The sequence below is a fragment of the Tachysurus vachellii genome, chromosome 8 (assembly GCF_030014155.1).
Source record: "Tachysurus vachellii isolate PV-2020 chromosome 8, HZAU_Pvac_v1, whole genome shotgun sequence".
In the NCBI taxonomy this organism is placed as follows: Eukaryota; Metazoa; Chordata; class Actinopteri; order Siluriformes; family Bagridae; genus Tachysurus; species Tachysurus vachellii.
In genome coordinates, this window is record NC_083467.1 from 10,423,814 (window position 1) to 10,447,336 (window position 23,523).

The window sequence follows — 23,523 nt, forward strand, 5'->3', positions numbered from 1 at the left end:
CACTCACTGCAGAGATAAAGATTCTTGTATATAACCAAAGTACATTCCAGCATTCATCATTGAAACATGCTAATATTACATTCAGATGAATCATAAGGCAGTTAAAAGTTTAATAAATGAGCTTAAAGAGGGAGACTTAAAGAGGAGTCAAATATGATGTTAGAAGCAAAGGTAAACATTGAATTTGAAAGCGATCATGTAGGGAATATTGTAGGAGGAAGTCTTGGCAGGAGCTTCCTTGGTTACTACTCCTGCTGATTGACCTAGGGGATTATGATTATTCCCATTGTATGCCTGTTAATACCTGCTACTCTGCACTTCCATCCACAGGAGTGCAGGCTCTCTTAACCTAACACCCCTGAGAGTCCTGAACCTCTACCAGTATCCATGGTGACCCAATGGGAATTTAGATTCCTCCAGGTATCTGGTTAGGTGATGCCATGGAGCATGGACATTAAAAGTGTGTCATAGATAGAGTTTCTGGTCTGCTTTTACCACAGATTCCAATAAAAGTGACTTTCAGATTTGAATCTCCATCAGCTGGATAGAATAAATCAGCTAAAATAATCATTGTCTGATGGACTACCGGAAATGGAAACAGAGAAAATGCCAACAATATGCCAACAATAAATCATGAATTCACAAGGGCCTAAACAGTGATTAGTGATGGGTATTCATAAATATTAATAAAACCTCTTGATTTCTCAGGATTTACATTTTCACAGACTGTAACAAAAACTATACAAGTTCAAACAGTCCCTTTATTGTTATGGCGATATTGTTCAGCTTTAATGAATTTGAGATATGGAAATTATTTTTTAAAGATGGTATCTTCTGTATGCCTGCATGCACTCAAGCTGATATTGAAGGTTAAATAGCGCCTCCGTCAGGTAACCTGAAGAAATAGCTATAAGAAGAAAGAAATGGAGCCTATAGTATATTTTGCTCAACGCCGTGCACACTAGATGCGGAATATTATTGCATATTGTAGGCAATAGACTAATCGTTTTTTATTCATCAGACCCTTTATGGGATATCCTAGACCTACCGTACAATAAAACCCGGATGTTTTTGTCATGCCCATGTACATATAATGTAAATCCGACTCTGTGAACATGCAAATAGGTGCGCTCACACACACACGCACACACACACGCACACACGGCCGTTAGTGATGTCATTTGCCAGAAGGTGAAGTCGCAGACGAGGCAGGTGGAGGGTTTTGTGTGCCTGGTGAAGGCGTTTTGACAGCCACGACGTTTAATGACATTTAGAAAAGCTTTACAGAGCTCAGAAGGACAGAGGCAGGGACAGACTACGCGATGCGCAACATTCGCGGCTGCACGGAAAATGGTGGTGCTTAATTCAACGGCCGGCCTATAACCGCTCCTTTAATTGTTTTCCCTTTATACTAACGTCTGGGAACAAGGGTATTCGCAGGATTTGACCATGAATCCGGCAGAACAAACGGTTACATGGCTCATAACGCTCGGTGTTATGGAGTCGCCAAAGAAGAGCGTGTCGGATCCGGCCGCGTTTCTGCAGTGCGCGCTGAAGGACGGCGTCGTGCTCTGCAGGCTGATCGAGCGTCTGCGCCCCTGTACAACCGAACAAGTAAGCGCCGTGATGCCCGCTATAAAAGATCAATCACATTGTGTTTTATTTTACAACACGATACAGCCTATTTCCAGCAGGCGCCTATGATATTAAACCATTAAACCGGGGATAAACGCAATACTTTTAATACATCAAATATTTAATATTCAGCACCAGATATGACCGAATGCTGCGCACGGATAGAACCTGCGCAAATTGTGTTAAAATCGTATTGTGCAGGCCTGCGTGTTTACCCTTATATTAGTCTCTTCTGGAGAGAAACAGGCCTGTATTGACTTCGCCCTAGGTCATCTGTGAAAGGTATAAAAGGCAATCTAGAATATATAGGCTATATGATCACATTTTATTTATGAAAAGACATTCAGCACTATTCCACATTTATAAAAAAAAAACTGTCATGGATTGCAATTTCACAATAAAATAAGAGCTGGACTATATGTGTATTTACTGTCATTAAACATTTAATAACAACCTACCAAAAGCAGATCAACACCAATTTAATGCTAAATGCTATAAACATAAATGTAAATGTCACAGGTGGACTATTAAAATACTCTGTGCAATTTTAAGTATTTTGAAGGTGATATCTGTGCACATTATAAGAAACTGACACCTTGTTAATATTTCATAAAGCCCACTGCTGTACTTTACACTAAAATTTAGACAAAGCCCTGCACGGGGACAGTCAGATTCATTGGTCCTCTATTTGGCAAATTATCTAAGCTTTAAAGAAAAAAAATAACTGCTAGATAAAGGTTGTTAGGTTCCACTTGATAAGGGTTCCACTTGGAGCCCATCTGAAATGTTGTTCATTGTTGTTCTACATAAAACCTTTAAATATTCCCAATTGACAACCAAAGAACACTTTAAGGGATGTAGATTTAATCTTTTTTGTCTGACAGCATCAATTGCCTACAGGTATGCATACATTTTTTTATTAAGTCACTGATTTTGTCAGTTATAATGAAAAATAATGATAAAACACATTATTAGTATGGTAGAATGAGCCATTTATTCAGGCAAAATGAAAATGCTGGTAAAAATCATTCAGTAGTTGACTCAGTTATTGCCTATTAAAACTGTTAGAATCTGAAATGTCGGCTTGATATCGGACAGGATATGGCATATTTTCTGTTCCAGTCCACTGGTGTGTTTTGTAGAGTGACTGTGTGTGATGTTGACTGACATCTTGCACGTGTACCTTCAATATGGACCTTTGGGGTTTCTTATTAAAAGCAGATGCCACTCATCTGAGCTTTCGTACACCTCCAGTATATGAGCTGCCCTCAGAACAGCTAACCATCTGCCATCATAATGCTAATAACTGACTGTCATAACAATATCAGTGAGGACTTACACTTGGAGACACCGTAGAACCTCTCATGGAAACAATTGCATTCATTCTGCAAACCACCAAGGTGAACCAGTCCTGTATCATGAATTACATGATAACCTTATGGTATAGGGAAGGTCTTTAAAACAGTTCATCAAACTTAAATCTAGCATTGTTAGACATTGTAGCCCTTCTTCTGAGCACAAAAGCATGCTGAGTAGGAGACATTGGTTTAAATTGTTGGGTTACACCTCTGTCTAAGAGTGAACAAACTTCATTGGTAAGATTGTGGCCCATTACTCTTTCAGTATTATTATGATTATTTTTGCCACTGTTGACTTTAACTTTCATGCATGTGGCTTGTCTAGCTTTCACTCTCAACACACCACGACTGGGTCCTTGCAAATAATCAGAGACCACTTTTTTTAGAGACCGTTGATGTGGACTCGGATTAAGGGCGTAATAATTGCGCATAGAGGGCGCTTGTGAGCTCTTTTATGAAACATACAATGGGAAATGGGACAGCAGTTTAAAGAGGTTAACGGTGATAAATAAAATAAGAAAAAATACTATAAGGAAATAATCAAATATAAGTTATAACAAAGGGTGGAAAGGATGAGGAAACCCACCGCGGCACTGAATATAATTATTGCACATTTTATAGTATTAGTTAAGAGTTAAGGGGCAAGAAAGTATTTTTTTTTTATTTTAATGTTTTACATTCATTTATGTTATAATTATAGCTGGAATATATCCAATGTATAACATTATAGATTGTTTCTTGATACACTTTTAATCATGACAAAATTCATGCATAACTTCATTTAAGAAACTTGACTGATAAAACACTAACACGTTATCTATACTATAAACGCCATAAAACCATTCCTACAACATATTTTATTAGTTTTTTCTCCCTGTATGAAGTCTGAAAATAAACATGTCTCAACATAATGTCATGAGGCTTCTAAACCAGACTGGATCAATGCACTCGTTTTGTTTTGCGCGCCCGATAAACAATGTATGCGTCCTGACTCCAAACTATAGCGTCATTTCCGGATATCTGTCCTCACTTCCTAGAGTAGGCATTTATTTGAGATTATGACGCTATAATTTGTACGCTCTTCCCTGGACACTCATGAGGAACAGACTATTGAATGTGCGCTTCGCTCCAGATCTCCACCAGCTGAAGAGGGAGAAAGTCGCACTCCTGGCTCTCTCTCCTTGTTCTTTTCTTCTTTCTCCAGGTTTTTCTGGAGCCCAAAAACGACAGCGAGTGTCTGAGCAACATAAAGGAGTTTCTGAAAGGCTGTGCTGCGTTCCGTGTCGAGGTGAGTTGATTAAGGGACACAATAACAGCTCCATTTCGGCTTAACGGTCAGGGAGGTTTTGGTGCTGAAACGGCAAACGTTATGGTTAATAATAATAATAATAAATAGCGGTGTGTAGAAAAACAATCAACAAAGGAGTCTTGTGGACGGAGTTTAACAGTAGGAGGCACAGCTATGAACTGAGCGCCAAATAAATTGCTTGGCTGCTATGAAAAAGCTTCACTAATTAAGAAATTTACAAATGAAACTTTCCATACATTCATACAACATACTGATGAAAGATGGATAGTCGTGCAGTGTTCATTCATGTGATGCTTTGTGCTTGCTGGGATGATTCATGCTCAGAAAGCAATTTTGTTACCTACTTGTAAATCTCATCATTTATGACTGTGATTTTAGTTATAAAAGAACTACAGAAAATGAATAATGCCAGATCACAGATTTATGAGTGATATCAGCTTGAAAAATGGCTTTTTCCATACTGATTTTGGTTTTGTCGCTATACTAACACCACACGTTTGGTTGTTGGATTATTTATGTATAGAATATTTGAAAGACGTTAGTAAACATTATTAGTAAATAAGTACATCAACAGGAGATGTTCTTTGCTCTGCATACAGGTTACTAAGTAAACAATGTTATACACTGCTGCAGATATTACACAATTATTTTTATTCCACACATATGTGGTTAGACTGACAGCTTTTTAACTATGTAAGATGTCCATTGCATTACTTTATGTGATGGATTATACTTATAGTTTGCCAGGTGAAACTCTTTCCCCATTGTTTATAGAACATATGCGCTTATATATTTCATTAAGTGAGAATACAAAGGGCCAGATTGCAGCATGCTGAATTATGCGCATTTATTATAAAGCCAGATGGGTTTGGAAACAGCCCATATAGAAGACGGGGGTTTCGTCCGTCACTGGCTCACCTCTTAACTGTGTCGTGACAAAAAAGCAGATTGTAAATATTTAATGAGTTTTTTAACGACAATTTTTTTTCCGGTTTGCTTTTGATAGAGATGCTTTTGATTATTAGTTTATGACTGCACATGATCTGTCAGTTTTCTGCTTTTGTTTCTTTCATGTGAACTATAAATGTGCATTATAAAACTGTGTATTGTGTGGGATGCTGCAGGATTCTCCACACATGTAGAGTGCTGACACGTTGCAGTGTCCTGGCATTGCTCGTGGCCAGCTGGGTCATATACACACAAGCCCCTCTTTGTCCAGGATGAACGCTGTTTTTGAGAAGCTAGCGTATTCTGCCTGCATCATTGTTGTGTTCGATCACGGCTCACTATAAGATTTCCACATGGCTACTGATTCCCCAATCATGGTCTGTTCACACTGTTAGCAGTGGTTTGAATAATCTAGGAATATTATCTCAATCTCATTGTCCGTTGCCTTCAAACCTACCAAGTTTGTCTGCTAGATTCTATACTATAATTAATTTTTTCGGGCATATCTTTATCATTATCCTCAAATTATCATAAAATGAACAAAATTACATATTGTTTAAGGCAGATCTGTCAGGAGATCGTCCAACACACTTGCAGGTCATATCACTACATTGTTGGTTATTTGTGTACAGCCTGCTGTGTTGTATTCCTTATATGATTTACATTTTATATATTTTAATTGCTTTGCTACAAATTGGTTGCATTAATTCTAGGGTTGAACATCTGTGCATCTCTCTGAGATTCTCGTTGTCTCAAGAATGAGTAATTGAATGTCTGTAGTATTTATATGAAGTTATCATAGTAACCAGAAGATGAACAGATTAGATTTTATAATTGATCCAAACAGGGTCAAGACCTCAGCAAGGTCAAATATCTGAAAGGACTAGACTTGGTGGAGACATCACTGTCAAGTTCTTCAAAGGAACAAGTTCTGTTTCTGGCCTTGTGACTATTATAGCTAAATTTAAATCTTTATATCTATATCCAAATATTAAACATTAGATATTAATCTGCTTCTTTGATTTTATTTTTTTTTTATTCTTGATAAAGCTTTAGGCTACGTCATGTGACATAATGTAATAAAATTTACTAGGTGACATAGCAGAATGTTGAAACCATGACATTTATGCAATCTGTCTAGTAGAATTGCTAAAAAAGCAAACAAAAAACAAGCTCTGGACAATGCTTCAAAATTATACTGCTAGAGAGGAGGTTTATCCAAATGCATATGTTGCCTCAGTAACTGAGCAAGGCTTAAGATTAGCTTTCTTTGTGGAACTAAAATTGATGGAAATTATTCAGGCTTGTTGAAACAAGCTTGGCATATGGAGATACTCTTTGTGGAGAAATCCCCTGATTAAACTCAACGGATTTATGCTTCTTGTGTATGAAGAAAAACTAAAGTGTATATATGTAGATCTTCAGTTTTCTGTGTAGTTACTACACTTTCGGCTTATAGAGACATTTAGTTTTCTTTATGTAGAGTCATATTTTTTGTTTTACAGAGGTTGCAAAACAGTCCTTTTTGAATGTTTTTGGAGAATATCTAACACTATACTGATATCTTAGTCAAAAGGAAAAGTGTAGAACAATTCAAACAATTTCATTGTAGTGATGCAAGCACTCAGTTGCATGCTAGTTTTTTTGTCCAGATGTTCCCAATATAGACTGAACCCCAGATTGTATCACACCCTGATTTAGTTGTCTGGTGCATACAGAGTATTGGTGGAGTCTAATAATCTGTCTGACTGGTTAATTTGATGCTCATAGCTATTTATTCATTAATTATTTGTTCATAACTGTTCAGACTGCAGTAACTTTGCAGTAACTATCGTTTTTCTCATATCAGCTATACTATTTGCTGAATTGTTATTTACCCCGCTTGCTAGAATGAATGTGCTTGTTCCTTTGGTTATGATTGTAGTGTCTTATGACAGCTCCTTTCTGCAGCACTGCATCACATCAGTTCCTGTATGTTTTGGCGCAGTACAATTTAAAGGTAAATTCATGGATCAGGCTGATGACAGGAGGTTAATTACTCTAATGTAACTAATGCAACTAGAGTAAAAAAACAATGCATGCACACACAGGCAGAATCATACACTATTAACAAATATACACTGAAACAGTAACACTGCTGCTTCATCCAGTTCCCTTATTGGTGAAGATATGAAATCAGTAGACAGTGCATTTGATTCCTGCATTTTACCGTCAGTGGAACTTACACTCGGGCGTATTATGATTTTGCTCTTCCTCTCAAACCGGGTGTTGCTTTCCACTTCATCAGGTAACATTACATGAGATTTAAAATATCACATTAACTTTATAAGGTAGGAGATCCGAGATCCGTTTGAATCCGTACTACCAGGTCCAGAACGCCACATTGAATGACAGAAGGGTGTGTGTAAAAGCAATGATACAGATGCATCAGCTAGAGTGAGCTGATTGAAGACGAGACTGACAAACTCCACATTTCCCATTAAACCTTTCCTGATTTGTTTTGCACAAACTGCACAATCAAGCTTTTGACGTGACATACAGCTTTTGCAGCTACTTCCTGAATGGAGCTCTGACTTTCTCATCCATCCATCCCACTTTAGTATTGGTCATATTCCTTAAGGACAGCAAAGATTTTTAAAACATACCTTTGAGAGAAAATTATTTATATGTAGTTTTAAAAAATATTTTTTGAGAGTATAATTATCAGTAGAAAAAAAGATCAATAAAGTTTCTCCTAATTATTGAGTGGATTTTTTTTCTCAATTATTGTGTGTAATATTTATTTTCTACATTTATCCGGCACTTTATGATTTTGGAATAAATCTGAAAGTGTGTGTGTGTGTGTGTGTGTGTGTGTGTGTGTGTGTGTGTGTGTGTGTGTGTGTGTGTGTGTGTGTGTGTGTGTGTGTGTGTGTGTGTGTGTGTGTGTGTGTGTGTGTGTGTGTGTGTGTGTGTGTGTGTGTGTGTGTGTGTGTGATTCTATAAGTAATATTATACTGTAGCAAGTGGGATGATATAAAAGTAGTTGCTATTTAATGTTCTCTAGGTTATGTAAAATTAATTAGAAATTGTGTCAAATTGAAATCTACTCTATATAAATTTAAGGAGCAGGTCAGAAATTTACCTCACATTCCTGACATGTAGTGTGACATACTGTATATTGATAGTGGTTCTAGGTTATTTATCATACTGTTTTCAGAATTGAGCTTCCCAATGCACACTTCCTAAAACATAGCCAATATAGAGATGTAATTAGAGTGATGTGTATGTATGTACTTAGTGTGATCAGTTTTGAATGACATGAATATAGCTCACATTAATTGTGTTTTTCATCTCTTTTCTGCCTCTTTAGCCATTTGAGGCAGGAGATCTACTGCAAGGCCAGAACTTCAGCAAAGTTCTCACCACATTAGTGGCACTCAACAAAGTGACTGCAGGTGGGTTTTACACTCTACTGAAGCAAATGCAAGTATATTATCAGATTGTCATTTCCTCATATTTGCTAAATTCCCCATCATTCCGAAAACATTCTGTATTTAAACATTAAGTTATCATCATCAATATTAAACAAAACCTGTCCATCATTGTTAGGTAAATTGTACATTGTACTTTATTTAGCAGTTTTTACTCTGCCTGGACCACTTTTTTTGTTTGTTTGTTTGCTTGCACCGGACCAGATATTGGCATTGGCAGTGATTCTGTATGCACTCGTCACTCTACTGCCCATCGCATCAAGTCCTTTGAATCTCTGGTCTCGCAGACCTCACTGGGCCGATCGTCCAAACTCCTTCATAACCAGTTCCGAAGCCTGGTGGGTATGATTGTATACTAAGGCAGCAACGTACAGTGACCCCTGTTTGCTAAATTGCATACTGTTGAATTGGATAAAAAAAAAAAAAACAAGCATATGCACATACAGGTTCCTTGTTCATTCAGAATTTCAGTTTATTTATTTTTTTTTTAAAGTTATCCATCAGGTTCATATTTAGTGTTGTTCTACTCACCCAGATTATGTGGGATTTGGAGTGCTTTCCACTAGTGTGACAGAAAAGTGTTCATCCTATTGTGAGATTGATTTACATGTAATCTCACATCAGTTTGTGGTCAGGGGTCAAAAAAGGCTAATTTTTTTGTTTGTGCGTGTTCATTCTGATTACTAAGTTCATGCAAATTTTGCCTGTATGATGTGATATTTCCTGTTGTAGGATATGACTGAGAACAGTAACAGCCAGTTGGTGGTGAAGGCTCGCTTCAACTTCCAGCAGACCAACGAGGATGAGCTCTCCTTCACCAAGGGTGACATCATCACCGTAACCCGTACAGAGGAGGGAGGATGGTGGGAGGGCAACCTCAACGGAAGGACTGGGTGGTTTCCAAGCAACTATGTCAGAGAGGTCAAAGGTTGTGGCAAGTGTCAGTTATGTAGAAACAAAATGCAATTCTTTAATTCTCATTCAAGGACTTTAGTGTGTGTGTGTGTGTAACATTGAATTTTTTTTTCTTCCTCTCTGTCACAGACAAACAAGTTTCCCCCAAATCTGGAACACTTAAAAGCCCCCCTAAAGGATTTGACACCACTGCCCTGAGCAAAACCTACTACAACCTGGTGAGATTTTGTAGCTCAGTAACTTGCAAACCTTTAAAGGTGTATGTTTTCATTTGACTAAATGTTTACATCTGCAACACAGTAACCGATAAAACCTCAAGATATCTTGGTTGTTGAGGAGTCATTTTTGGAGATGACATGATCACTGGCCATTTCTGAATGTGAAGTTTCATTTGTCTGAGAGATATGAAGAACATTTATGTAAGAGTGCCCTAGTTCTGTCAGACTCAGACTTTTTTTTCCCCCTTTGACATTTTAATTCATTTCTGCTTCTTGTTATTGTAGAAAGTAAGTGTGGCATCTCTTTATTTAATGTGAGTACTGAACTAGATAATAAATGGAAATCAAGCAGCATATGTACATTTAGAATTCTTCATTATTTCCTGTTCAGCAAACAGGGAATCTATTTGACAGTTTTTGTTTATTGATGTGATTAAAAAGTAAGGACAGAGAGAAATTTATGTCTGTTTTTTTTTTCTGATTATTCTTAGTACATGATGTTCTCATTAGCAGAGGACACCAGAGATAACGTTCTTTAGGTCCTGCTGACATGGCTCTACTAGAGCTAACACACTGGGTATGCCTGCAAGCTTGGCACAGTTTGTCTAGATATTTTTATATAGTTGTTCTGAAAAAGCTGTCGCTATGTTGCCTGCAGTCACACTGTTTATTTTTATAATATTAAATAACGATTATGAAACATTCCACCTCATGATTTATAAAATATTATTCCTCATTTTCAGTCATGGTGTATATTTTACATGTAAGCAAGCTGAATGTTAATGCTTATATGTGTCAAATATGAAAATGATCAACATATTGTGGACAAACGAAGGATATTTGGGCATGAATATGATTGCTTTAAGTGTAGATATCTTGTTCTGTGAATTATGTCTTCTTACTTTTTTTCTGTGTAAATAGACATTTTTGTGAGAGCAGAGAGAATTAAGACAATACTGTTGTTTCCAGACTTTAAAAAAGAAATATTGCAAAGAATTTTTAGCTTATTGTCTTAGCTTGATGTCTTGCAATGGTAGGTTAACATCAGTTTAATTTTGTCTGGCCTACCTCTGTTTCACCAGGTGCTACAAAACATTTTAGAAACGGAGACCGAGTACTCAAAGGAGCTTCAGAATCTTCTGACCAACTACCTGAGGCCACTTCAGAACACAGAAAAGTGAGTCTTTTTATTTTTGTAAATGACATACATATGGACAGTAGAAGCTGTTCCGTAATCTTACCATCGTTGATTTTACCGTAACACATTTGCTTATTTCTCATTCTACTTTAGACTTAGCTCTGCAGACATCAGTGTCATCATGGGCAACCTGGAGGAAATCAGTACCTTCCAACAAACTCTTGTCCAGTCACTAGAAGACTGCACTAAGTTAGTACTGTTAATATCAGACTACTCTGTTCTCAGTTCCACTTCATAATGATGTCTGTCAGTATTATGACTAATTCTTGATTAAATGTATAGATGCAGTATACTGACTATTGGAAGACTCGTAGAAAACAGCATGTAAAGACTATGGTGTCTGTCTTTATAATGTATGACACAGTAAGATGGATACTGTGGTCAGGAAACGCATCTGTTGGATTGGGAATTCTGTAGAGTTTGTCACTGAAATGACTAAATGTCAGAATAAATTAAAATGTTATAATCCAGCTAGAATTTCTAAAATTAGACAAAAACAATCCTATTAGAGAAAGAGGAGAAAATGTACTTTTAGGAAGTCAAATAATTGCACAAATGATAAAAAACAGCAGTTGCGTCTTCACTTTAGATGAAGATTTAATATTCCTCTAAAACAAGGTGACATTATGAGTAAAGTATGTTTTTGCTACTATGATAACTCAATATTTCTGTTGTCTCTATAACTGATAATTACTCCCTGCTCTGTTTTAGAGAAGTTTGTAATGAGAAGCAAGAAACTATGAGAATGGATAATCATTTATTTTTGTAGTCTGTTTAATTTGTTTTCTGACATTGCTGTTTCAGACTTCCAGAGCTACAGCAGAAAGTAGGGAGCTTTTTTTTAAACCTTATGCCCAAAATGAGAGCACTGTATACAGGTTACTGCTCAAACCATCCATCAGCTGTTAACATTCTCACTGATCACAGGTATGCCACTACAATCTGTCCTGACTTTATATGTAATCATTTCACTGTAAGTTATAAAATAGCACTGACTCTGAGCATTTGTTTGCCTCATAGTGAGGAGCTAGGAGACTTCATGGAGAGTAGAGGAGCAAGTTCACCGGGCATTCTCACTCTGACCACAGGCCTTAGCAAACCTTTCATGAGGCTTGACAAATACCCAACTTTGCTGAAAGAACTGGAGAGACATATGGAGGTAGTAAAATAACTCCAAGCATCCTTTTGAATATGTAAATCTGAATTAAATTAACAAGCAGTTAACAATGTCTCTGTTTTGTTCTCAGGAGGGTCACCCAGATCGGACTGAAATTCAAAAGTGCATGATCGCATTCAAGAACCTTTCTGTAAGTTAGAATTCTAATTGCTTTTAATTATTTTTGTTTATATAATTAAAATAGAATGCTTCTTAAAATCACTGAAGGATGAAATGAAATAAAACTGATCTTTTTAGTGGCTCCTGTCACAGGGTGCAATATATTCGGCAGTAAGAGAACTTGAAGTTGTTTGTAAGCAGGAAAAAATAGGCAAGCATAAGGATCCAAACAACTCTGACAAGGGACTGATTGTGATGGCTAGATGACTGGGTCATAGCATCTCCAAAACTGTAAATTTTGTGGGATGTTCCTGGTATGCAGTGGTTAAAACGTACCAGCGTACCTATGTGGTCAAGGAAGGGCAACTAGTGGCAGGGTCAAGGTCCACTGAAGCACGTGGGGCATGAAGGCTAGCCTGTGGGGTCTGATCTCATAGAAGGGCTACTGTTGCATGAATTGCTGTTAAAGTTAATGCTGGCTCTGATAGAAAGGCGTCAGAATACACAGTGCACCATAACTTGCTGTGTATGGGGATTTTTTTTGGGCTGTGAGAGACAAACAAATCTGATCCACCTTGCAAATTAAATGACTCAATGGGTCTGCTGCTAACTCGTGGTGCCAAATAAAAAAGCGTGTCTCTCAGCCATAACATAAAACCTAATTAAATGTTATGACTGATCACTGTATATTGCTCTAATTAGTATTGTGATGGATTATACACGTATGTCCAGGGTCTAGTTATGTGCTACAAAATTTTAGTGTGTCGTGTCTACTGTCATGTCACACTGCATTATCTCTTAGGCGTGGAACATATCAGTGGTAACCATTTTTCCACCTGATGTTTCTGTGGTTACAGGCCCAGTGTCAAGAGGTGCGGAAACGGAAGGAGCTGGAGCTGCAAATTCTCACAGAATCCATTCGTTTGTGGGAGGGTGAAGACATCAAGACTTTTGGCTCTGTGATCTACATGAGCCAGGCCATGGTACAGAACCAAGGCTGTGAGGTGAGACTCACTTCATTTCTTAGAAGATGGGAGTTATTTGCGTTCGTGTATTAGGCATTAGTATGCAATATATTATACAAGTTCCAGTCTGCTAATTTGATTGGACAAGTTGCCTTTCAAGAGTGCTGATATTTAGTACGACAGCACAGGTACATTCACTTTTTGTATCACTCTACTTGTCATATTGTGTCTGAAATGTCAGTCAGGCAATTACTCAAAGTTATCTGTACATAACAATCATGCTGTTGTACAGAATATCAACACAGCTGTCATTCTTTGACTTCAGTGCACAAAGCAAGGCTCAGGAAGACATGGTTTGCCAAGGCTGGAGTGGAAGAGCTCAAGTAAAGTAGGAACCAGCTCTGTATTAATGGTCATGGAACTAAATGCTCAGCAAGCATCAGTCAGGAGAAAAAGAAAGTACACCCACCTTTAACTATGTGTTTTTATTAATCAGGGCATAAATAATGTTCATCGCCAGTTTTTATAAACAAACAAATAACATCAGGTGAAAAAAAAGAAAACACACATAAGATTTCAACATTTAATCTTCCATACCACCCATAAAAAAACATTCAGAAAGCAGATGGTCAATAAATAAGCACAGTCTATAACTCAGTAACACGTGGAACCACCTTTAACAAAAAGAACGTGAAGTAAAGATTTATATAGGATTTTGTCAATCTCTCAGATCATTTGGGGAAAAAATGATCTGAGTGAATGTTCGCCTTTTAAGGTCCTTCAGTAGCATTTCAGTGGGGTATTCCCATGGCCATTCCGGCACCTTGATTTTCTTCTTTAGCCATTCAGATGTTGATTTACTGGTGTGTTTGTGCTTAGAGTCCTGTTGCATGACCCATTTTTGGTCCAGCTTAAGCTGCTGAACAAATGCCCTCGCATTTGTCTCCAGAATATTTAATTATAAAGTGGAGTCATCATTGTCTTGATGACTACAAGGTCCTGTGGCTGAAAAACAAGTGCATTTAATCAACCCTCTACCACCATGCTTGAAAGTGTGGTATGATATGTTTGGTCATCATGTACATTGTGTGGTGTATCACCAGAAACATCTCAGCTTTCGATTCACCAGTCCAAATGACGTCGTTTCAGAACTTTTCTGGTTTGTTATGGTGCAAATTTTTAAACCTGGTCCATGCTGGCATATTCTTTTTGGAGAGAAAAACCTTTTTTTATTCACCCTCCCCTCAAAGCAGTTTTTTTTACAGAGGCGTGTAAGTCACATAATGTCTTTAGCTTTCTAAGCATTAAACAGTCTGAACTTGGACTGATTTTGTTGGGGCACCCAAACCAGGGAAGTGTCTTAAAAGCTCTCAATTTGTAATGAATGAATGAATTAATAAATAAATAAATATCCTTCTCGCTCTAAGATAGTGAATTTCAAAAGGCTTGCACATGGCCTTTTATAAATATTATCCCATTCCTGATCAGGTAATTATTCATATCTTGTTCATATCTTGCTGCTTATTACTCAAAATAGGAAGGGTGTGGTTATTTTTTTTCTCCACCTTTTTAAATGGTGGTTAACCTTTTTTGGGAATACTGAAATCTTCTGTTTGGTTGTTGTTGTCATTAATATGATGGTCAAGTGTCCACAAGCTTTTATCCGTACTGTGTAGTGTACCTTTACGATGAGAAAAAAATGCATAGAATATTGTTACATAAATGCTGTTCAAAACTTCCTGTCCTGAATGGTACCTCAATAACTGGCACTGAGTCAGCAGATTATCATCTATTCATACAGTTGTGTGTAAATATGTGTATGAACTATTTTACCTTGGTGGAAAAAAAAGGTGATAGATGAATTGTTACAACTGAGAGGATTCAAAAGCTATAAATTAGAGGGAATTATTGAAGTAAAGGATGGGCTTTTATGTTCTTAGAGAATATTTATCACATTTAGTCAGGGATGTCATACTTTTGAAGTGAAATGGTTTATTTTATTTTATGGTTATCAATGTTTTAATGTACACTAATTGATTCACTATTTTAGATGTAATAAAGAAGGAATCTGTAAAACCAAACATAGTAAATATCTGCTTTGTTATAAATGTTATAGTGCTATTTTCTTTACCCAATAGTATACAAACCTTGGCACTAAATTGTGTATTTAAGGCACTGATGTGTGTTTTTCAGGAAAGGAATGAACGGTACCTCATGCTTTTCCATCATGTTTTGCTTATCCTCTCCGCCAGCCCAAGGATGAGTGGCTTCATCTATCAGGTCAGACTATGGTCACCATTCTGTCCTAGTGTAAATAAGCAGGATGGCATTTCCAGCCCTGCTGTCAGACATTAAAGTGTCCAATTTGTTTTTCACAGGGCAAGCTGCCTTTGAGTGGAATGGCAATAACTCCTTTAGAGGACTGCGAAAGCCACAAAAATGCTTTTGAGCTCTCAGGTAAAAAAAGACGACTTAAATTTTGACATTTTTACTAACAACGAACAGCACAGAAGTGAATGAATTGGGTTGGTTTGTTTAGTGTCTGTGTTTCTTCCCTGCAGGTTGTATGTTTGAGAGGATGCAGGTTATTTGCTTTAATAAGCATGATCAACAGGACTGGCTGGAGCACCTGAAGCGCCAGACCAAACATACCAGCATGACTGCTCCAAGCATGAAGCCACTCACTGTCCCCTGTCACACGGTAAGTTTCAGGGCTTTCATTAGGCTAAGTATCACCAAAAAAATATACTTGCACTTCCCGAATCAGAAGGTTTCATAGGTTTGGTTTCATGTGGACTGTCTTTGTAATTTCCTGTACAAATGTGGATTTGGATAGATGTTTAGGTTATTATTTTAGAGAACCAATGGCAAACTCATAACCTCCTAAAAAAATTAAGTTTGTTTTCGAACGTATTGTCTTAAGGCAATCAAGCCAGATTTTACCAGATTTGGTGCCAAGTTATCCTGGTACTTGCCAGTTGACCTACCATCAACTATCTAGTGCGTTTCATTGTATGTAGCTTTATTTTTAAACCAAACAGGCTAACTGTATGCATAGTTTTAAAAAAAAGTCAGTCTTGTTTCACCATAACCCAATTGAAGTTCAGAAGCAAGATTTTGTTAAAGGGTGCCAAAATTTACAGACAGATAACATGACAATTGTATGGACAAACTACAGCTATGCAACAATACAGATTTAGTTTAAATGGTAATAGTTTGTCCTGTCTTTATAGTAACACATCTTTTTGCCTCCTTCTATAGCTTCCATCCCATCCTCTAACTCCATCCAGGCATGCAGAGAGCCGAGGCCTGACTGTGGCTCCTGTCTACCACACTCTCCCTCATTCCTCCTCTCATGGAGCTCCAAACAGCACAGTAATGTGGGGGCCTCTAGAACCTCCTAAAACACAGAAACCTTGGAGTCTGAGTTGCCTGAGGCCGGCACCCCCACTCAGACCATCAGCTGCCCTCTGCTATAAAGAGGTCAGTTTGTGTATGGGTCTTGACATCTGTCCTTGTTGATTATTTTATTGGATTGGTGGCATATTTTCAGATGGTTGATCATATGTATTGTGCACCACAATATAAAGTCTTGTGTACTTTGTGTTCTTCCCTGGGTTTAGTCAGGAATGAGGAGATTTGACTGGAAGATTGGCATCTCAAAATTGTCTTTAGTGTGTGAATGGGTGTGTGAGGGTAATTGTGCCTTGGCAACATGTCCAGGGTGTCTTTCACCTTGTATACCGTGTCCGCATTGACACCAGATTCCCCATGTGCCCGTGTAGGATAATCAGGACAGAAAATGAGTGAATGGATAGACTTGATTAGGTCTGAAAGAATTTATACTGATCCCAATACTTATAATTCTTTTTTAAAAAACTTCTTTTCCATATGAAAATGTGATTTTCTTTAAAATTTGCCTCTTGTATTTATGACCCTCTCCATTCTTTACACTGCTCCAGGACCTCAGTAAAAGCCCCAAAAGTATGAAGAAGCTGCTGCCCAAACGGAAACCTGAAAGGAAGCCATCTGATGAGGAGTTTGCATTGAGGAAAAGTAAGTTGATGGATTTGTTCTTGTTGCTGATGGATGAGCATTACTGTGGTAACACACTTGTAATGACTCTGTAACTGTAACAGGTACTGTAGCACTGGAAGAGGATGCTCAGATCCTGAAAGTGATTGAGGCGTACTGTACGAGTGCCAAAACCCGACAGACACTCAACTCAAGTAAGATTAAGTCTGTATATCTGTCATAGGAGTAAGGCTACAGAACACTGTGTCTCTTTGATGTTAACAAAGTCACTCTTGGAACTATGGTAACAATATCCTCTTTTTCTCTTTCCTCTTCACTCTTTTCGACATCATTCATTTATTTATTTACCATTAACCCCTTTCTATTTTTTTTAATATCCTTCATTCACATATAACCATTTTTTATCTGTTTCCATTTCCATGTCTCCAACTTGACACACTTTTTATTCATATTGATTTTGCCATTCCATGTACCGCTATTGTGTTTTGGGGGAAATCTCCCACTTTTCATTCATTTTATTGGACTGTCCTCCCCTGCTACGACTGGTGTGCCTCCTCTGTCTCTGGACTGTCTCCTCTGGTCACCTCAGCATGGCAGGGCACTGATCTGATGCATAACCATGTGTTGGATCAATCGAGCATTGAGTGTATGGGTGGTCGCAGCAGCATCTCTAGGCCCGAGGGCAGCTCGGACCTTTCAGAGGACTCGGACTATGAGAGTATATGGACGGCTCACTCTTACAGGATGGGACCGGTTTCCCGTAAGAGCTGCAGCTCCTACATCTCCCACCAGAACTAAATTCCCTCACTTGTACTATTTAACTCCATTCACTTTATTTTATTTATTTAATTTATTTTGATGTTTATTTATATTTTATTTATTATATTTTTGTCTTTTTTTTTCTTGCCTGTATTAAACCTCACTTTGTCCTCTTTGTGCACTTATCCAAATTGGTCCTTGTTGCCTTGACACCTTTTTTGCCTGTTATTTTGGTGTCCCCTTATGTGATAGTTGGGGAATAGGCCTTTCTCTGTCTTTAACTAGTATTTCACCAGTAAGAATGAAGAAGGACATTTGTTTACGGAATTTTGAAACATTTTCATGTTCCACTAGAAATGATAAGATCTAACCTTTTGTAAATATTTAAGTATTGTCATATTTGAAATGTGAAGTATTATGGTTTACCTAAGGAAAGCATAGACACAAAAATTCCAGGTTCAATTTTTTTAGGATGCAAGACAATAGAAGAGTTGAACTCAAATGCTTTGGTAAAATACAGGAAAGTTCCTACTGTACTTTGGACAGTATTAGCAGATGTACCTCTGTCTTTTATTTATGTATTTATTTTTCTTTTACAGTACATGCATTTTAATTTATTTTTTATTTTTATATGTATGTTCATAATAATGTCTACACATCACCAAAATATGCTGAATTTTAATGCCCTTTCAGAACTATAATTTAAAACCAGGTCTGTGATTTGTGGTTCTTTGTTACTCATTTAAAGCTCTGTGAGTACCTGTAGTGTTTAAAATGAGCCTTTTATCTCTAATGTACAATTTGTTTATCAGACAGAAGAGAAATACATATTGCCAGTTACAAAAGTACTTGAACAATGAATAAGAATATAACTCTTCATGTTGTGATGTAATCCTTGTGACCAAGTTCTCTTCTGTGGTAAAACAAAGCGAAAAAAAAAAATGGACAATGTAAAACACTTGCTGCCCTTTTGTCTGTTGTACTGTGCCGGTATTCTGATTCCCTGTACAATTCAGAAGTCAGTGATGTTTACGTGGTTCAAAAATAAGATATAATTAATATGTCCATTACACACACAAAAAAAAAAAATATATATATATATATAAACAGAATCCAGTATGACAGAACACTCACTGTAATATACATTTTCAATAAATATCGGCTTTGTTAGACTTTTGTCAATATTTTTGTCCTTTCTGGGGAACTATAATTTTCTGCTTAACGGCTTTATATATGTTTATTATTGGTTTCAGGAATTTGGAAATTTTAAATGTTATGTAATTTATTATTAATTATTTAATTCCCTTGGAAGCCGTTACTGGAATATGGCTTGACATTTCTTTCCTGCATGACTAACCTGTTTTACTTTTACTTCAGTCTCCTGCACAATTCTTTTAACTAGATCCTCTCACTGTTTCAGAGCATGCGTCTCTTTAACTGTTTGTACCGATCAGTCTTTCACATAGAGATGTGTGAAAACCAAATTGCAGGACTTCTTTTTTTGGAACAGGACAGAGGAGAGACACTGCTCCAGCCCTGATACTATCTGCTGAGGAGAAGATAATTGTGGAGGAAATCAAAAGCAATGGACAGACTGATACGGAAGAGAGGTAAGAGTACATGTGTTGCTATATAACATCTATTTTTCACAAATCTCTCTGACATTGAGAAAATTCATAAATTGACCATTTATATTTGTGTATAATAAATTAAATTACAATATAACGAAATAACTTATTATAACTCTTAGGAGTCTCAACGATGTTGTTTATTCACTAAAAGATGAAATCCAAGAACTTAAACAGGTACGTGTGACCCATTTTTCTGTTCCTTTCTCTGTGGTACGATAGTTACCTTGTTATGTATTCTGATGTGGCCATGTGACTATATTAATCAACAGGACAGTAAGAAAATTAAACGATCCCTTGAAGAGGAGCAGCGAGCTCGTAAAGATCTGGAGAGAATTGTACGGAAAGTTCTAAAGAATATGAATGACCAGTCTTGGGATGAAACTAATTTGTGAGATCATGAAAAATCTTCTTACAGGATTGGTAGCATTTGTGGGGATTTAAAATTTTATTTTTCCCGTGATCTAGAAACCAATTCTGATATAAATATAGATGAACACTCTTAGCTCATTATCTTGGAATTACTACATTTGCATGTCTTTGAAGAAACTGACATGCAGGTGGTTCATAACATGGAGGTACTTATGGCCAGAGGTTTGTAGACACCTTACCAACAGACTGATCTCTTTTTTGAACAGCCCAATCCAGATGTAGTTCCCCTTGCTATATTAATAGGCTCCACTCTTCTGTGAAAGCTTTCAAGCATGGCTGTAGGGATTTATGTTCATCCAGGTACAAGAGCGTTAGTGAGACACTGACACTGATGTCAAGTGAGAAGACCTGTGGTGACCTTCGTGTTCAAATTCATCCCAAAGGTGTTCACTGGGGTAGAGGTCAGTTCACTTTGAAGACGGCTTAAGCTCTTCTACTCCAAGCTTAACACACCGTGTCTTCATGATCCTCACTTTGGGCACAGGGGCATCGTCATTCTAGAAGATATTTGGGTCTCTTAGTTACATCGAAGAGAAATTTTATAGCTTCAGGAAACAATCTAGACATTTATGTGCTTCCAAATCTGTGGTAACCACTTTGGTAAAGGTCCATATTTGGCCTTGTATCCAAAAACTATATGCAGTAGGAGACAATCCCAAAATATATATAAGTCCCAGCCAGACAATCTCTACATTGCTTCAGCATTTATTTCTGACCAATTACATTAAATACTTGCTAATTTGATTGTAATTAGTTATGAATTAATTGTATCTAACAATTCCTATTTAACTTTTAACCTCCACATAGTTGATTTCAAGTCTTTACTCATAATGTAAATTCACTAAGGGGTGTAATTCAATTTTAAGAAATATGTGGCCCTTACAGCTGACATGACCATGCAACTATGCTAGAGGGGAAGTGACTGTTATTGTACACGAACTCTTCCTGGTTCACCTCAGCTACTATACTGATGCATGACACCTCACTGACTATTGCACATATTACTGCTGTACATTGTGTTAACTGTAAATTTGTGTTTAGAAATGCTCCATATTTTTAATTTGTAAATAATCCAGAGCTGATGTACTTATTCCAGATGTTCAATATTTTTCATTTTCATTCGTTTCAAAAGTGACCTGGAATTAACCCTATAATGCCTAATTTTGTTAGGTTTCCACAAGCTCACTATATAAGGAATACAGATGAACTTTTAAAAAGTTATCAGGCATGTTATGTGTTAATGCAATGTTGTTTTCTTCTCATCTTTAACAGTGTAGTAAAAATGTTGGTACCACTATATTACTAATGTACTAAAGCTCTTGTAACATGATTCTGAATTACTTGTAGCTGCACTTATGGGTCAACTAATCTTTAATGAGTGCACTCTGAGGACTGTCAGGACAGGAATTACCTCATCAAAACACTGTATTTACTAAATACCCTTACCTCCATATGACTCCGTTTTGTATTTTACATTCTGTAAATAAAAATGTTTTCTAATGACTTGGTGACTATTTTGAAGATTTATTTGCACTCTTTATTCATTTTTTTTTAAAGTAATGTACTATACTTCAGCGCCGATTATTTAACAATTACATTTTTGCAATCTGGTGTCGTTGATGAGCCACAAAGTATATAGAAAAGAGTCTAAAAGTAATACCAGAGTTTTAACCAGTGGAATTTCTACACTTAGTTCATGATGGTGAGACCGATGATAAGGATGATTTTGTGCCTTTGTCTCTTTCCCTGTACAGCAGTGCAGGATGAAGGTTGAGCATACACCAGGACCTATTACACTGACAAGGCAATCTAGGCCCTTTGTGGGCGATGATTCTACTTCATTGATTTACAATGGAAAGGATATAATTTTGCTGGTGTTGGCAAAAAGCTCAAATGTCAGCCTTTTCAGAATGCCAGCATTGCCTTGTTCGTGGATGAATGAGGAGAAAGTCACCTTTTGTCTCTTGTTAAATATTCCTGCATAAATACAAAGGGGCATAATGCCATCCTGATAAAATGGAAGCCCTGATTTATCCCGATTTATCCTTTAGTGTGTAGATAAATCCTGCAGATAAATGCCAGGTTGGCCTTTTAATTTTTTTTTTGTTCACTTCTATTCTTTTGGATTTTTTAAAATCTTATTCAGTTTAGATGACAGCATTGTTGCTTTCAGTGCTTGTATTATTCACAAGACAACTGTCTTCTACACCAAATAACAAGTATATTATTAAAAAGGAAACAGCGTGATATGTTCTCTTCTCTTTCATAGCAATGGATCATTTTTCTGGCTGTCATTCAAGTCTTGAGCTGTAGTCTTAGTATTACTACCGACTAAGGGTATAGACTGAGGAGCAGACAGTTGAGAACAATGTCAGTAACACCTGTAGAGTGTGATGTTGCTCTATTTGACTCTTAAGTTTCAGGTATTAATACCTCCAATGTTACTGACAGTGAACTATAATAGCTGTCTTTGAAGACCTGAGTGAAAGGGACAGCAGGACTCTGTGGACATTGAATCAATTAGCTTTTGACCAACCTATGCACACACCCGCACACACACTTCTAAGACCCTGTCTTTTCCTTTCTTCCCCTGGGTCTATTCAGTAGCTTGTGATCATTTAGATTTGACATGCATTGTGGCTGAGCTTGTCTTCCTCTTTTGCTCTCTCCCTCTTTTGCTACTGTCTGTCATTAATTTCCAGGCTTTACAATTTGCCAAAAAGAAAGAGAAAGGAGAGTGAGGGACGGATGGATGGATAAGAGCTCAGTGTCCTTTTGAAAGGGTTTGTTATTGCACAAAAAACAGCCGCCCAATAATTTTTCGTCAATGTTTAACTCTAAAAGCCTTTCCCCGTCAGCTTTGAAAAGAAGAGCAATAAAGCTCTATTGAAAAGGACTGAATAAAAACAGTCCTCTGGGGCTTTGACCAAAGGGCTTCTTTTCCTCTGCCTCTAATCAAATAGGAACTGAAATGAATTAGTTTTCTTATGAAAATAGCCTTTGTTGGCGGGGAGGCCAGTAATTCATAAACAATAAGCAGTGTCATTGTGTGCATAGTAATATATTCATGCTGTGGAGAGGCTAGAAGGCAGTACTATGGCTCTGTGCATGAGGAGAGAAGAGGGATGGATTACTCCTGGACTTTATAAACAGCTTGCTCAGTGAGTGCTTCTCTTCACTTCTTAAGCTCTCAGTCTCATTTTCTCTTATTTCTTTTCATCCTTTCCATTTTTTTCTAACATCTTTTCCATTTTCTTTCTTGATGTGATGTTTTTTCTCTCTGCATTTCTCTTTTTCCCTACTTCTCACAGATATATATATTTTTTTTACATTTCAGTAATGTGTATGCTTTGGAGCTTATGTTTAACTCTCCT

General features: G+C 37.1%; 1 protein-coding gene across 4 annotated transcripts; it reads left to right on the forward strand.

Moving 5' to 3' along the window:
- Window positions 1-1,143: 1,143 nt before the first annotated feature.
- arhgef7a (Rho guanine nucleotide exchange factor (GEF) 7a) lies at window positions 1,144-21,606 on the forward strand. 4 transcript variants are annotated; one of them, XM_060876211.1, is made up of 22 exons: window positions 1,144-1,614; window positions 4,198-4,281; window positions 8,603-8,687; window positions 8,928-9,061; window positions 9,456-9,657; window positions 9,768-9,856; window positions 10,939-11,033; window positions 11,148-11,243; window positions 11,859-11,981; window positions 12,075-12,213; window positions 12,302-12,361; window positions 13,188-13,334; window positions 15,489-15,575; window positions 15,674-15,752; window positions 15,857-15,996; window positions 16,557-16,778; window positions 17,258-17,351; window positions 17,435-17,524; window positions 17,920-18,090; window positions 19,600-19,699; window positions 19,840-19,894; window positions 19,990-21,606. In XM_060876211.1, exons 1-22 carry the CDS (start codon window positions 1,450-1,452, stop codon window positions 20,110-20,112), a joined length of 2,580 nt encoding a protein of 859 aa, XP_060732194.1. In that variant the 5' UTR covers window positions 1,144-1,449; the 3' UTR covers window positions 20,113-21,606. The 4 variants fall into 4 exon arrangements, 3 of the variants coding, with proteins under 3 accessions (XP_060732194.1, XP_060732192.1, XP_060732193.1); XR_009648958.1 differs by lacking the exon at window positions 17,920-18,090 and having other exon boundaries at window positions 1,145-1,614; window positions 19,605-19,699; window positions 19,990-20,068; XM_060876209.1 differs by lacking the exon at window positions 17,920-18,090 and having other exon boundaries at window positions 1,145-1,614.
- The last annotated feature ends 1,917 nt before the right edge of the window (window positions 21,607-23,523 follow it).

What these genes read in the sequence shown, in the direction of transcription:
- arhgef7a (XM_060876211.1), top strand. Translation starts at nt 1,450, where the DNA reads ATGAATCCGGCAGAACAAACGGTTACATGGCTCATAACGCTCGGTGTT. An exon ending in TACAGAACCAAGGCTGTGAG is followed by an intron (nt 13,335 to 15,488) that starts GTGAGACTCACT and finishes TGTGTTTTTCAG; the next exon opens with GAAAGGAATGAACGGTACCT. An exon ending in CTGCCCTCTGCTATAAAGAG is followed by an intron (nt 16,779 to 17,257) that starts GTCAGTTTGTGT and finishes ACACTGCTCCAG; the next exon opens with GACCTCAGTAAAAGCCCCAA.